The sequence below is a fragment of the Pieris brassicae genome, chromosome 6 (assembly GCF_905147105.1).
Source record: "Pieris brassicae chromosome 6, ilPieBrab1.1, whole genome shotgun sequence".
Lineage (NCBI taxonomy): Eukaryota > Metazoa > Arthropoda > Insecta > Lepidoptera > Pieridae > Pieris > Pieris brassicae.
The window spans coordinates 13,448,588-13,463,559 of NC_059670.1; the positions used below are offsets into that span (position 1 = coordinate 13,448,588).

Sequence of the window (14,972 nt, forward strand, 5' to 3'; positions counted from 1 at the left end):
TTTTATAAATTTCCATCCTATCCATCTCTACGCCTGGTGTTTCACACAGCACTTTTTCGCTCAGGCACTTTCTGCCGCGCACCACCTCTTTGTGCATGCCAGTAGAGGTATTGCCGAACCTTCGTAATCTTAGGAACCTTCAAGAAAAGAGGATACCATTCCTTGAAAGGCCGGCATCCCGTTAGCCCGCTAGGGTTTCAGGTGTCCATAGGCTGCAGTTATCACTTTAGTAAAAGTGATCCTGCTTGATAAAAAATTCTGACTGACTCTTTTGATCAGTTGCCATGAACATTTAAGCAATTATAGCCCTAAATTGGGTTTTGAGACAATTTTTTTTTTTTTAATATACGGGAGAGCCGAAACTGCCTTAGTCAAAAAGTCGACGATGCATGTCAGGCACAGAAGGTTGATCACCTACTTCCCTCTTAGAAATGATCACGAAACAGATACAGAAATCAGAGGCCTAGACCTAAAAAAATTGTAGCACATTGAAATAATATACAGATTGACTGTTCGTATTTTTTATACTTCAGTAAAGATATAGTGATTGACGCATAAAAACAAATTATAAATAATGGAGTATTAAAAATATAACACTTATATTATATTCTAAATAAATAAGATTTAAAGATATATATATTACAGTATACTATAAATAAAAAGGAGATATTACATATGCCAAACAATTATTGAAAATGAACCAAAAATTTAAAAAAATTAGCATACTAACCTCGAATGCACGGGCAATATAAGATGCGTTCCATCATTATAGATCTGGTCCAACAATTCCTTGCACTTTTTAATTTCAGCCCAACCTGGGAGAAACACCAGTATCGCGCCTTCCGTCTTCGTATTATCAACTGCTTTTATGACTTCTACCACCTAGAATTATTATAATTTTCAAAAAACCAAAAAGCGTTCTACACTTTTTATTCGTGACGAGGTCTAATAAAACGATGAACGCTTGCGCCGCATCTATCTTCCACTCGAAGTCTGAAGTATGCAATCATTTCTGAAGTCCCCAGAAAAAATAGTTTGTCTATGTGCGAATTTAACACTCGCTCGTACGGTAAAGGAAAACATGATACGAAAACCGGCATGCCTTAGTCAGAAAGTTGACGGCGTGTAGAAGGCTTTCCACCTACTTGCCTATTAGAAATGATCACAGAGCAGATAGAAAAATCTTAGAGGTTGTAGCGCCATTGATAAGTACCAACTTATAGATAACCAAATGTTTTTTTTTAAACGGTTCGGTAGTATTACTATTCGCTACATAATACATTCGTAAGTAATAATAATTTCGAATAAATTTTCTGAGAAAAAAACGTCAAACATAATAAAATAAAGCAATTTTTTTATTAAAATGTTTTTAAACAAAAAGTTACAGTAATTTAGAAATACGAGAACTTTAAATAGACGATATCTGGAAAAGAAAATATCTCAAGAAAACCTTGATGAAACTTGGACTGGATTTACGACGATATGACATTTAATCTGACAAATTCTGAACAACTTTGACAGCTACACGATCTTGGAAGTAAACAACATTCATATTTTTTTCAAATCGGTTAAACCGAAATACCTCTTGACAATTAATCAGCGGCTTGCCATCTTCTTTAGTACAATTTTCTCTGGCATTCTTCAGTTTTATGTTAAATTGTTTCTCTACATCATCCAAATAATTATCTTCTACTGGAAAAGTGCGACCTGGGACTTCTATTAATGGACAGTCTTCAAAATATCTAAAATGTAAAAATTTATTTCATTTATAGCCAACAATAATATAATTAATTAAAAAAAATAATTTATTGTACGTATTTTTTTTAGAATAAATAAATTCTACGAACTACCTGTGCGGGTAGGCTGACCTGATGTTAAACTGTGATACGTGGATACACTGAAAACATTTAGAACTGGCCAGTTAGAAACATTGCTTATGAAAACTTTGTTTGAAATTCAATTTTAGAACTCTTTGGTAACCTAATGTAGTATATAGCATTCATTTGTCATCTGTTTTTTTGAATTGGCGCCCATCTAAAACTCTTGTTACACATGAAAATGAACCTAACGCGAGATTATTTTCGGTCAATGATTTATTATGACTTTCTTAAATGACTCAAAGTGGAATTCGTTCAGAAATACTTCAGTGGGTAGCTGGTTCCACATAATGGTGGTACGCAGCAAAAAAACTCTGAGTTGTGGAACGACGGCCGTCGGGCGAGGTGATACGGGTGGTGTTTCGTATTCTGCCTCGACGCCCGATGCCGAAACCTATGAACTCTCTAACATGTGTAAACGATTGAACCAAATGGGATAAATCAGATAACAAATTACATTTATTTTAGATACGGCTTATGTTTATTTGCGTGTTGTCCCCACGAGAACGTGCGTGCTCCTATTTCACCATGCTATATGTATATATATATGCTATGATATGCCTTTTATTTTTTTTATTATTAATAACTTAAATGTCATGTGAAACCTGGTGTAATAGTAATAGCTCCTTACAAACATTTTGTAAAAGAAAAACCTTGGCGTTTAAAAAGAGTGGCGGAGATTTTATTACCAGTTCTTCTCTTCCGTTCTACGCCCTTGATTTGAATTGAAATGTAAAATTAGAAGCATTTAATATGTATTTCTTTATTGACGTTCATAAGTGTACATTGTGTTACCTAAATGAATAAATGATTTTGAATTTAAATTTACGTAACTTTATAAAAAAATACACGATACCTTGTAAAAACTTCGATGTCCAAAGTAGCGCTCATGACAACAATCTTAAGCTTAGGATTCATCTTGAGTGCGCGTTTCAATAAAAGCAACGTTATGTCTGTGTTAACATCCCGTTCGTGAGCCTCGTCTATTATCACGTGGGTACATCCTTCGAGTCCTGTAATTTTTTTATTTAAAATAAAAAACGTTTATTTGTTTTGAATACTAGGCTTTTATTTTGTGTGTTAAATTATTGTAAAACTTAAATAAATCACTGAAAAATATATACAGTAATCCTTTAACAGGGTACTCCTTTAACGCGCCATATAACGCGGTATTTCCCTTCCATAACGCGGAGATTTCTCAAGTTACAAGTCATATATCTGAAATGTATAATGATTTGTCAAGTCCATAATCAGTCCAAATTACTTTTTAACACGAAATATTATAAAGCTCCGTAGCTTTGGGTTAGTCAGTGTTCATATTGAGATAATAAATACCATTAATTAGTCTTTGGTTCACGAGATTACACGCCAGCTGTAAGACAAAGAACGGAGACCGCTGTTCCACAACTATATCTTAAATAATGAGCCCTGAATACCTCACCACGATATATCCTTAACATGAAACATAGTTGTTAATTGTAAGGATAAGGATAATCATTGTATGGAATAATGAGATACTGATAATGTAACTGAAACTTTGCCTTAAAATAGATTACAATACGCACAAACACTTACTAATAATCATGTGATTAGTTAAGATGTATGTACATCATGAGCACACTTAAAAACACACGCTCCCGTGCATTTCACAACATCACAAAACATAGCCGAATTAGGTATTACGTATTGAATATTTTTATTGGTTTTTCCTTATTTATTTAAATCTATTTGTATATACATACATAATATTCCATCTTTAGCTATATGTTTAGTAAATATAATTTATATTAGCTGGTGGATACAAAATAAATAAATAATATTTATTTTATTTAAATGTCCTATATATATTATTATTAATAAGATGTGAATCTACATATTTGGCTATGTTTAGTAATTGTATTTGTCGTATATAATAGTTGTAAAATTAAGGTGTAGTAATACGAAATAAATATTAATTAAAAATATAAAATTGAGGGAATAACTAATAAGTACAATTGCCAAAGGGTAATGTAATTCAAGTGCGTCTAGCATTACCCAAGCGAAACAAACATGTGTGTGCGTCACAATGGGCAGAGTTAAAATTTATTGTAAAAAAATGTATCTAAAACACCATCTATTGACGCAAAGTTATTTTTCCGCTAATTACAACGACAGCTTTACAACTAGATTTAAATTTTATTATATAGAATACAAAGCACTCGAAACGTCAAGTTAAATGAAGTAAATCATCAAAAGTTTTCGTTAGTTTTCATAAAGAAAGGGCTTGTATACCTGGATTGAATTGTAACCTGCGCAAGAGTACACCAGAAGTGCAAAATAAAATGGCACCAGCTGGCGGCCGCGGCGGTTTCGATTGAAGTCGGACCTGGTATCCCACTGTTTGACCAACCTGGAATTTTTTCATAGTATATTGGACTGATTGTTTAAAAAAAGATTTTTTTTTGCTATATAAATTTGTTTATTGAATCCGGCTCGAAGGACCAAAATTTGCAGTTCCTGGAACAACGGAATGCTTTCGAGAGAGAGAATACTTTCCGTCTATTACGTCACTCACGTACAACAAAAGAATAAATACCTTATAATTAACTGAAAGAAGACGCCCTTTCTTTTCTAAGTTCTTTGAACTTTATATAAAAAGTATTTAACTTTATAAAAAAAGTCCAAAATAAAGTATATATCAATTATTCAATAACAATAATTGTTATTTGTATTGATTTCATTTAGACAACAGATTCATTTAAATAATTTAATCAATGAAAACCCCAATTTTTCTTACATTTTCCCCTAACTCATCAGCGACTCTCTGCGCTAGTCCAATAGCAGCTACACGCCTGGGTTCTGACACAATCGCGGTAGTTCCAACACCGCAGTATCTCAAAATGGCTGCCGGTACCCTGGTTGATTTACCACATCCAGCCGCCCCTACGATCACCGCCACGCGAGATGTTTCTAGTTTAGATGTTATTTCCTCTCTAAAATATACAATGTATAATATTAATATTAAAAACACCTTGCATATTAATAATTAGATAAATATATCTTTCTGTAATAAAAGTTACAATTAAATGCGTTTTTCCGAAAGTAATTATTGTAACAATTGAAAAGATTTTCTAAAACCATTCCAGATTGTTTATTAGTAGAATTACAGATTCTTAATCATACAACCTACACCTTGTTTTAAATTATTATTTATTGTATACATAATTTTAAATAGAAACAAACTTGGAGTCGTGAAAACACAAATTGGACACAGTTTTTCTGTCCACCAGGACGTCGAACATATATAAATAATTAACATATACACTAAGGACATATACACTATAAAATAACCATTAAACCATTCAAATTGCACATAAAACGTCACAAACCAATGATACATTGACGCTCCATACATAGCCGATGCAAGAAACCTGTTCTTGACAAGAATTCTCATTCGAATTAAAAGTAATTGACGATAATGTCTGATTATCATAATTTTAATTGTTTAATTTATGTATATATTTTTTAATTTAATATTGTGTCTTGTTATATTAGTAGGAAGTGCAGCTGGTAGCGAATTCATTAAATACTGTTCAGTATTGGCTTGAAACATTGATTATATCAAGAAACTGCCAAAACGTAGGGCAAGGTGACACCAGTCGCATGTTATCAAACGTTTAATTGTAAATACTTAAATACAAAAACATATTATCAATCAAAAACAGTCTCTGAAATTTATTTTTTAAAACGCCTTCTACGAATAAATAAAAAAAGGGGCTCAGGGGCTGCAATGACTGCCTTTTGTGGACGCCTGTATTAAAATATTTTATTTTAATTATAACGATTTTTAGAATCGTTACATTGAAGTGTCAATAACCTATGTTTCATACTTTTAATTTTTTTACAAGTAAAGAATCTATAGCATTATTTACACAACCGTGATCAGGGAGTCCCCGAGATTTCTTTTTAAAATCCAGTTGAGCAATATTTCGTACCGTGATACTGAAACGTATCTCGATTGCTAAACCGAACGAAACGACAAGAATTTTGTTTGTGGATTCTATGTACGCATTGAAACTTACATAGAATCCACTGTCAAACTTGCTTCGACAACAATAATATTAACAAAAAATATTAATTCATCAATCACAATAAGGTTTTTATTAGTATATAATTAAATTACTATGTAATAATTGTTTAATAAATAACTATTATTTTCATATATTTTAAACGTAAAGTTTTTGTGTTATGATAGTTTACACTTGCCTTTTTAAATGTCTCCGTAAAATTTTGATAAAATAAAATTGTGTATTTAAATTTTATATTTTCGAATTGTTTAACTTATAAATATGATGAGTTCAGAATTGTTAACTGGAGTTAGGCAACGTTACGTTAATAACCACTGTGACCACACACGCTGTAAAGCACGCGAAACGCGGAATTTTTTTAAATTATGTAAAATTATTATAAATTAACATAAAAGTGTTTTTTTTTTGTGTAAAAGCTATGTTAACAAAAAACAATACTATGTAAATAACCAAACAATTTCTATAGTTTATATTATTTAAAATTACATTCCAATTCACAAATCTGTATCGTAATAGTGGCGGGTTTTTCTGTTTATCATCGTTTATCAATACGGGCTAATCACTTGGGACTTACCGAGGCGTGCTAGAAATCACGAAAACAATATTAAACCGTACTTTCCTTATGTTCATTGAGAATCACGTAAGCTGATTCTGGGAAACTTAAAAAACGCGTATTATTTGGCATATGACGTTGATCCCTATCTCAAAAATTCCATACATGTTGCCAGCTTGAAACTGAATTAATTTTATTGCAAATAATTTTTGCCAACTTTCTATAATAGCTTACAGACTTATGATTTGAATATAATAGGGAAACACTAGTTTTGTAGTATTTAGAATTTAAAAAAAAGAATTCGAAGAATCATTTCCTTTAATTAGTTATTAATACCTTCTTGGTATTTATACATTGATACATATTGAGGGTCAATAAATTGGACCTCAGGGGTTTAATTATAAGACGTAATTCAAGAGATAGCGGTGATTACCTAAATACTAATACCTAAAAACATGAGAAATTGTCAAAAACCTGTCGACTTCGACATTATGGGACTTTACATTATCTCGTGTATCTTCAAATATTAAAATTGCGTCATGTGAGTAGACTATTCATGGTATTTAGGGTTGTCATCCGCACTGTATAAAAAAGTGTTGTACGTTATTTATATTGTACCCTATAATTTATGAGAAGTACGTACACGAAAATATTTGACGAATGTATTGATTGGCGCTATATATAGATTTTAAAGATTCTGTGAAATTGTTTAGTCGAGATACTAATTTAATACAAACTTTAAAAAAAATGTAATAGAAGGCAAATGGGCTCACCTGATGTTAAGTAATACCGCCGTCCATGTACACTCACATTGCCAGAAGGCTCGCAATTGCGTTGCCGGCCTTTTAAGAATTGCTACGCTCTTTTCTTGAAGGACCCTAGGTCGAATTGGTTCGTAAATACTTCAGTGGGCAGCTGGTTTCACATAGCGGTGGTGCCTCAGATAACGCTCAGTTGTGGAACGACGGACATCGAGGTGATACGGATGGTATTTTCTATTTTGCCTTGACGTCCGATAATGAAACTCAGCTGCGTATAAATAACTATTATTTTCATATATTTTAAACGTAAAGTTTTTGTGTTATGATAGTTTACACTTGCCTTTTTAAATGTCTCCGTAAAATTTTGATAAAATAAAATTGTGTATTTAAATTTTATATTTTCGAATTGTTTAACTTATAAATATGATGAGTTCAGAATTGTTAACTGGAGTTAGGCAACGTTACGTTAATAACCACTGTGACCACACACGCTGTAAAGCACGCGAAACGCGGAATTTTTTTAAATTATGTAAAATTATTATAAATTAACATAAAAGTGTTTTTTTTTGTGTAAAAGCTATGTTAACAAAAAACAATACTATGTAAATAACCAAACAATTTCTATAGTTTATATTATTTAAAATTACATTCCAATTCACAAATCTGTATCGTAATAGTGGCGGGTTTTTCTGTTTATCATCGTTTATCAATACGGGCTAATCACTTGGGACTTACCGAGGCGTGCTAGAAATCACGAAAACAATATTAAACCGTACTTTCCTTATGTTCATTGAGAATCACGTAAGCTGATTCTGGGAAACTTAAAAAACGCGTATTATTTGGCATATGACGTTGATCCCTATCTCAAAAATTCCATACATGTTGCCAGCTTGAAACTGAATTAATTTTATTGCAAATAATTTTGCCAACTTTCTATAATAGCTTACAGACTTATGATTTGAATATAATAGGGAAACACTAGTTTTGTAGTATTTAGAATTTAAAAAAAAGAATTCGAAGAATCATTTCCTTTAATTAGTTATTAATACCTTCTTGGTATTTATACATTGATACATATTGAGGGTCAATAAATTGGACCTCAGGGGTTTAATTATAAGACGTAATTCAAGAGAAGCGGTGATTACCTAAATACTAATACCTAAAAACATGAGAAATTGTCAAAAACCTGTCGACTTCGACATTATGGGACTTTACATTATCTCGTGTATCTTCAAATATTAAAATTGCGTCATGTGAGTAGACTATTCATGGTATTTAGGGTTGCCATCCGCACTGTATAAAAAAGTGTTGTACGTTATTTATATTGTACTCTATAATTTATGAGAAGTACGTACACGAAAATATTTGACGAATGTATTGATTGGCGCTATATATAGATTTTAAAGATTCTGTGAAATTGTTTAGTCGAGATACTAATTTAATACAAACTTTAAAAAAAATGTAATAGAAGGCAAATGGGCTCACCTGATGTTAAGTAATACCGCCGTCCATGTACACTCACATTGCCAGAAGGCTCGCAATTGCGTTGCCGGCCTTTTAAGAATTGCTACGCTCTTTTCTTGAAGGACCCTAGGTCGAATTGGTTCGTAAATACTTCAGTGGGCAGCTGGTTTCACATAGCGGTGGTGCCTCAGATAACGCTCAGTTGTGGAACGACGGACATCGAGGTGATACGGATGGTATTTTCTATTTTGCCTTGACGTCCGATAATGAAACTCAGCTGCGGGTATTAGACCGAACAACTCTTCTGAAGACTCTTCACGGTAAATGTGGTAGGAGATGCAAAGAGACCCCACATCTCTACGCAAGTGGAAGGAACTGGTACTGCTCCCGCCCAGAGGTGAGAACAGTATTCCATGCGGGGCCAAATTTACGCTTTATAGAGTTGCTAGCGGTGGCCCGGAGTAAAGTACCGTCTCGCCTTGCTGGACACCAAGCTTTTTGGAGCCTTATTTGCCTTCCAAATGACCGCGAAACTGAACGTCATTCGATATGTCAACGCCCAGTATTCCGATGTTAGGCTTTAGGAGAGTGCCTTCAAAGAGGGGAGTAGCGACAAAGGGAGTTTTATTAGCGGAAAACGCGCAGACTTGTGTCTTCTGGGGGTTAAATTGGACTACATTAAGTCTACCCCAGTCCGAAACTCCACGTATAAGAGTTTCGACTTCAGACCTCAGACACAAACTGCAAAAAGCAATAAAAATATTTTTTTTTATAAAATATTAAATTGTACTTTATTTCGACACTGTATGTACTATTTTTTCTCATGTATAACCGATGTACTTTAATTGCAAAGGTGGCAACCCTACTGATGTACTATGACGTAGGTAGGTTTTTTGATTAAATTAAATGTTCGATAATGAATCTATATTCAAGCATTTGTCACGGGTTTTTTGAAGTTTATATGTCGCCGCCAACTAGCTCCATTAGCCGATCAATCAACAGCCTAGCCTTTTAATGCATTCAATGCGTCATTATCTATTGTATTTCGTATTTAACTGGAAGACTATCAAAACTAAGTGCCTTAGCGAGCACGTTAAAAATATATCTCAGATATTAATCAAACTGATTCACAATCAAAGAACTTTAAGTGATTTCGAGAATTATACATTTATGATTAATGTGATTGATATTTTGGTTGAAACATATCTCTTATTCATAAATAACATATAGCAGTTTTCCCAGGGGAGCAATTTGATTGTTAAGGTATTCGAAAAAATATTATTTATTATTATTTCATTGACCTCAAAATACCTGATATTAAAATTTCTTAAGTGTAGTAAAAATTAGGCGGTACATAAGAATTTTAGAAAGGCTAAGCCTGGTATGGCCAGCCAGAAGGTTGGAGAACACTGGTCTCAAGTACTTTTTTCCACACAGGGCAAACACAACTCAAGAGAAAGAGATGAAACAGTAGCTATAAGTGTTTCTTAGATTTTTATGAACAAGAGGTAAATAACCAGGTAAATTAAATGAAAAACGCCCGTGGACACCTGCATTGCCGGTGGATTGCGGACCTTTCAGAGTATGCTCTTTTCTTGAAGTTTTAAGTCGGTCGCAACTGGTTCTACAAAGCTGGAACGCGGCAGAAGGGCGTAATTCTCCAAACTTTCAGGTTTTACGTAACTACAATACAATTTATGAAAATGTAGACTTTTCCAGCTTCCCAGTCACAATTTTTTTATTCTTTAAAATATTAAATTGTAGTTTATTTCATCTTTGTATTTTGTATCTATTAACATTATTATGTTTTCCGTTTCGTATATTTTGTATAATGTAAATTTCCAGCTCCTACGAAATACTAAAATCAGAGGTCATAAATACCACCGCTGCAAAGTATGACATTTACTCCGGTAAATTCTACGAGTCATACTATTTCAGTGAATTTCAAACTATTTTAACACAGTCCATTGGCGTCATAGTTTATTAAGAAATCGGTTTATATATTTATAAGCTTCACTGGAATCCATTATACCAAGAATTCTGAATACTTAAAATTATAATTACATTACAAAATCAAGCTATTATGCCGATCATGCCGACATTATAAGTTTGTGTTATATTTTTTTCGGTGGCGGTTGTTGTTATATGTTCAGACATATGTTAAACGAAACACTTTATTTGAAGATGGGTAACAACTGACTTTAATCTTTTAAAATATGTGCTTATAATTAACATATAATTAGAGGTTGGGGGGTTGCGACTCCAACAAAAACTAACTTGGCTAAGCGACATTACAATACAAGTACAGTCGACCTCTTTGGTGATAATCGGAGACAAGAATGTTGTATTACAATTTATAAGTGTGGAAAAAACTAAAGCGCTCATTTTCGCTTCAAGTGTGCGATGATTGGTAACGTTTAGTTTGCGCTTCTATTTATTTACTAAACGATATATATCTAAAACATAACTAATGTTAGGTTATTACCTTGTCTTGATTTATTTGATTTTTTAATTGTTTTTTAGCTATATTTACAGCTACAGATAGTGTACTGGACCTGATCGACGTACACATATCGAATTGTAAAAAATCGTCATAAATTCTTCATCATCCAAATCCAGCTGTTGAATGTGTTAAATTATGTACATATGCCTGCTATTTTTATTTAATCTATTGTGCTTAGTTAACTGTATTCGTATCATCATCAGGCGTATCATTTATTGTTAACTGTTGATTTCTTTTGCATGAATAAACGAAATCTCTTTTCAATAGCAAAAGTTAGTTTGTTACATTTAACTCAAGTTTTAAACTATCATGATAATGAAACCCATTTAAACGCGTTCCCATTTTAATTCTAATCGACAAATATAACCAACTTTTATCAGTAAGGTCAAAACGGGGACATTTTGGGGACGCGCGTGGGTTAAGGTCGCGAGACTAGGTCGCGGTGTCGAGTCGACCTTCTTTAGGTCATTTCGGTCGTGATAAGGTCAACCGCGGACACAGCAAATATTAGATTACGTTACACAAAGGGCTATTCGACAAAATTTTAGATTATTCTAGAGCTTGTGGAACCTACATATATATAAAGTATTTTTTTAATCGGCATCAAAAACTGTATTGTATTGTGTACTGTGTTGTATTGTATTGTCTTTTGTTAACATAGCTTTTACACATTAAGAAAACACTTTTTAAACGGATTGAAGCTATGTATTACTATTATAAACTTATAATTATCTACATAATTTTACGCGAAACGTCGGAAAAAATTAAATTTATATAAATAATTATAAGTTTATAATAATAATACATAGCTTCAATCCGTTTAAAAAGTGTTTTCTTACATTGATATTGTTAATAACCCGCCAAAATGATCTATGCAAGATGGCGTCACGGCATTCCGAATTACATGTACACAAACGTCAAGTTTTTAATGCGTTAATTGTCATTTAGACATATATTGTTATAGACGTCATCGTCTATTCGTAATCTGTGACCATTCTGTGGCACGTGATTGACTTGTAAAAATAAATATTTCATAAATAATGTATTATATATATTTTAAACAGATTACTCTTAACACATTGTTTTTAATTTTCAAAAACCTAATTGACGTTAATCCTGAAAATTAAAACTCAATTCATCATTATTTACGATCGTGACTTAAATATCAAAACTCAGAGCTGTCAATTAAATTATAAACAATATTTATAGATGTCGGAGATATCTTATATCACAGAGATTGTTAATGTTAAAAAACCTCAGGATCTCCTGATATCCATCTGGATATTGAGGCAATATATGTTAAATTTATTCTTTACACACAGCTCATATACACAATTTGAAACTGCTCCTGCCGGAAATACGGCCCTAAATTATACCTACCTTTTAGGGTAGACCTCTACCTTGTAGAGTCTACAAGGTAGAGGTCATACCGTATGTGCAATGGCGTCGGACCTCTCCACTTACTAACAGCCTAGTTCCATGTCCTACAGGTCTGAGTATAAATGTCGAATAAGTTCATTCATGTCTGAATTGTGCAATAGTTTAATTATTAAATGTAAGTGTTATATATAGAAATTATTATATAAAGTACCTTTTACATGTCAAATGGAAGAGACTAGCTGTCCACGACACAGGAAATCCTAGTGCCCCCGCTAATGGACTCTGCTTATAACTAAATGTACTTTTTATTATGTACAATAAAGTTTTTTCTTTCTAATTCAGAATTGAATTTCGCCGCCGAAGAACAGCCATTCGCTTCTTCACAAACCCAATGTATAGCTAAGTATTGCCTACCTGTGAAACTTATGAATCAAAGCCGTATGAAGGCTGTTAATGATTCACTACACACATTAGAAGTACTGGAATTTCCAAGCCCTTTCCTCTTAAGGTGGTAAAACCACTTCGTGACCGAGGCTTTAACGTTTTAAGTGTTTTATAATTTCTCATAATCGAAGGTAATCGCACGATTTAAATTAATTTTCTTGAATGATATTGGTATGTAGACAAACGTCATATTAAAAAAATATACCTATATAATGGCATAAGAAGAACTGGTAGAAGACACTCCGCCACATTAAAAAATCGCCAATTTTTTACATATTTGTTTGGGATATGAGTAGTAGCAATATTATTCTTTGTATAAAATATTATGTACTTTATCAAAAATTCGCAATATTAGCGCGTATAACAAATTCAAAAGGGATTTTAGAAACATACCAGAATGAGCCTAGTACACAAAAATTGGGACGACTGATGACGACACATATCTCATTCGTAAATACATATTAAGTTTATCATGTAAATAATAATAATATTTTTTTGTAATGTGAAATAAAGTTCTTTAAACATTTAAACATTTTTTTTGAACTTAAAAAATATTACAGAAACAAAGTATTTATTATCCTAATGCTTTATGATAAACAACATTATTTGTTTGTTTTTCCGTATATATTTGTTGATATTCCGACACGAGAACAGGCGAAATATAACTGGCCATGTGGAAAACATGGATTATCAAGATTAACGCCACAAACAATTAGCGACTGTAATTATTAAGCCAGCGTGTTGATTAACAATGTAAAACAAGATGGTAAAACAAGACTCCGCCATGATTAGTTCATTTGTTATTGTTATTTCGGTGTGATCGTGGAGAACTGAGACCTTGGACCGTGTTTTGATGTATTGTAAACGGTAAGGTTAGGTTAGTCTTGTTGCCCTGGGAACGTTTAGGAAACTTGTTTAACGTTTCGTTCACTCACATGTCTGGCGGAACTTAAGAGAGTTGATTGAATATCGATTTTTAATTATCTGTCTAGACATTCAATTAACTCTCTGATTTAACTTCTTTACTGCAACATATAGATTGACATTATCGCATGGGCATCGCCCATTAAGGGTAGTATATTAATAATTCTCTGCGTAATTCGCTAATGTTTCGGGTTTAAGATAACTAGAATACAATTTATGGAAATGTAGACATTTTTCCACATTACCAAATTTCTTTTTTCTTTAAAATATTAAGTTGTCGTTTGTTTAATGTTTAATTTCAGTTTTCTAACTATCTATTAGAATTCTTATGTTTTCTGGTTAATATACATATTTTGTTTATCAACGTTATCTGTTTTTTGTCTAAGTGTTTTGTTTTTTTTAATATGGATACTTGTAACTGTAAAATAAATTAATCATTTATTGTAATTAAAATAAAAAAACATTGTGTGTACTTATGTACACGCGTTAGAAGTTATACTTCTTTGGCGTAACAATATAAAAATCTTTTTAATTTTTTTTATATTTCGTCTTATTCTACGTTTGTAGAAAAAACGACACTAACAATAGAAAAAATATATTTAATACATTGAAAGTTTTATTATAACGCATTATCTAGTTAAATAAAGTTTATTTAAGTATCACAAAAAAATATTTCTACATAATTAAAGAAATGTATATTATTTATTTTAAAATGTTAACTATGCTAACTTCAGGGAGTCGGATTTTTATGACGGTGTGCAGGTGTCGGGTTTTTGTGACGGTGTTCGTGCGCATCGTAAAAATTTACTCTCATCATTTTTCCCTAACGCGCCACAAGTATAACTTCAATAAATACATAACAACATTTTTTATGAACAGACATCACGTTCTTAGGCGCATTAGACCTCCTTAATCCCGTCGTAAAAGGATTACGTCTAACAAATAACTACGTCTCTGCCAAATTTCATATTAAGCCGTCAATACGTTTTCGATATTACG

General features: G+C 32.4%; 1 protein-coding gene across 1 annotated transcript in view; it reads right to left on the bottom strand.

Annotated features, from left to right (window-relative positions):
• Window positions 1-14,972, bottom strand: part of LOC123710794 (ATP-dependent RNA helicase DHX30-like) — a 36,738-nt gene that overhangs the window by 11,415 nt on the left and 10,351 nt on the right. Inside the window, exons 8-12 of the mRNA XM_045663008.1 lie at window positions 4,654-4,849; window positions 4,149-4,266; window positions 2,734-2,890; window positions 1,583-1,742; window positions 731-882 (exon numbers count right to left, since the gene is read on the bottom strand). Of these exons, the coding sequence (XP_045518964.1) occupies window positions 731-882; window positions 1,583-1,742; window positions 2,734-2,890; window positions 4,149-4,266; window positions 4,654-4,849 (783 nt within the window). The remainder of the gene's footprint in view (window positions 1-730; window positions 883-1,582; window positions 1,743-2,733; window positions 2,891-4,148; window positions 4,267-4,653; window positions 4,850-14,972) is intronic.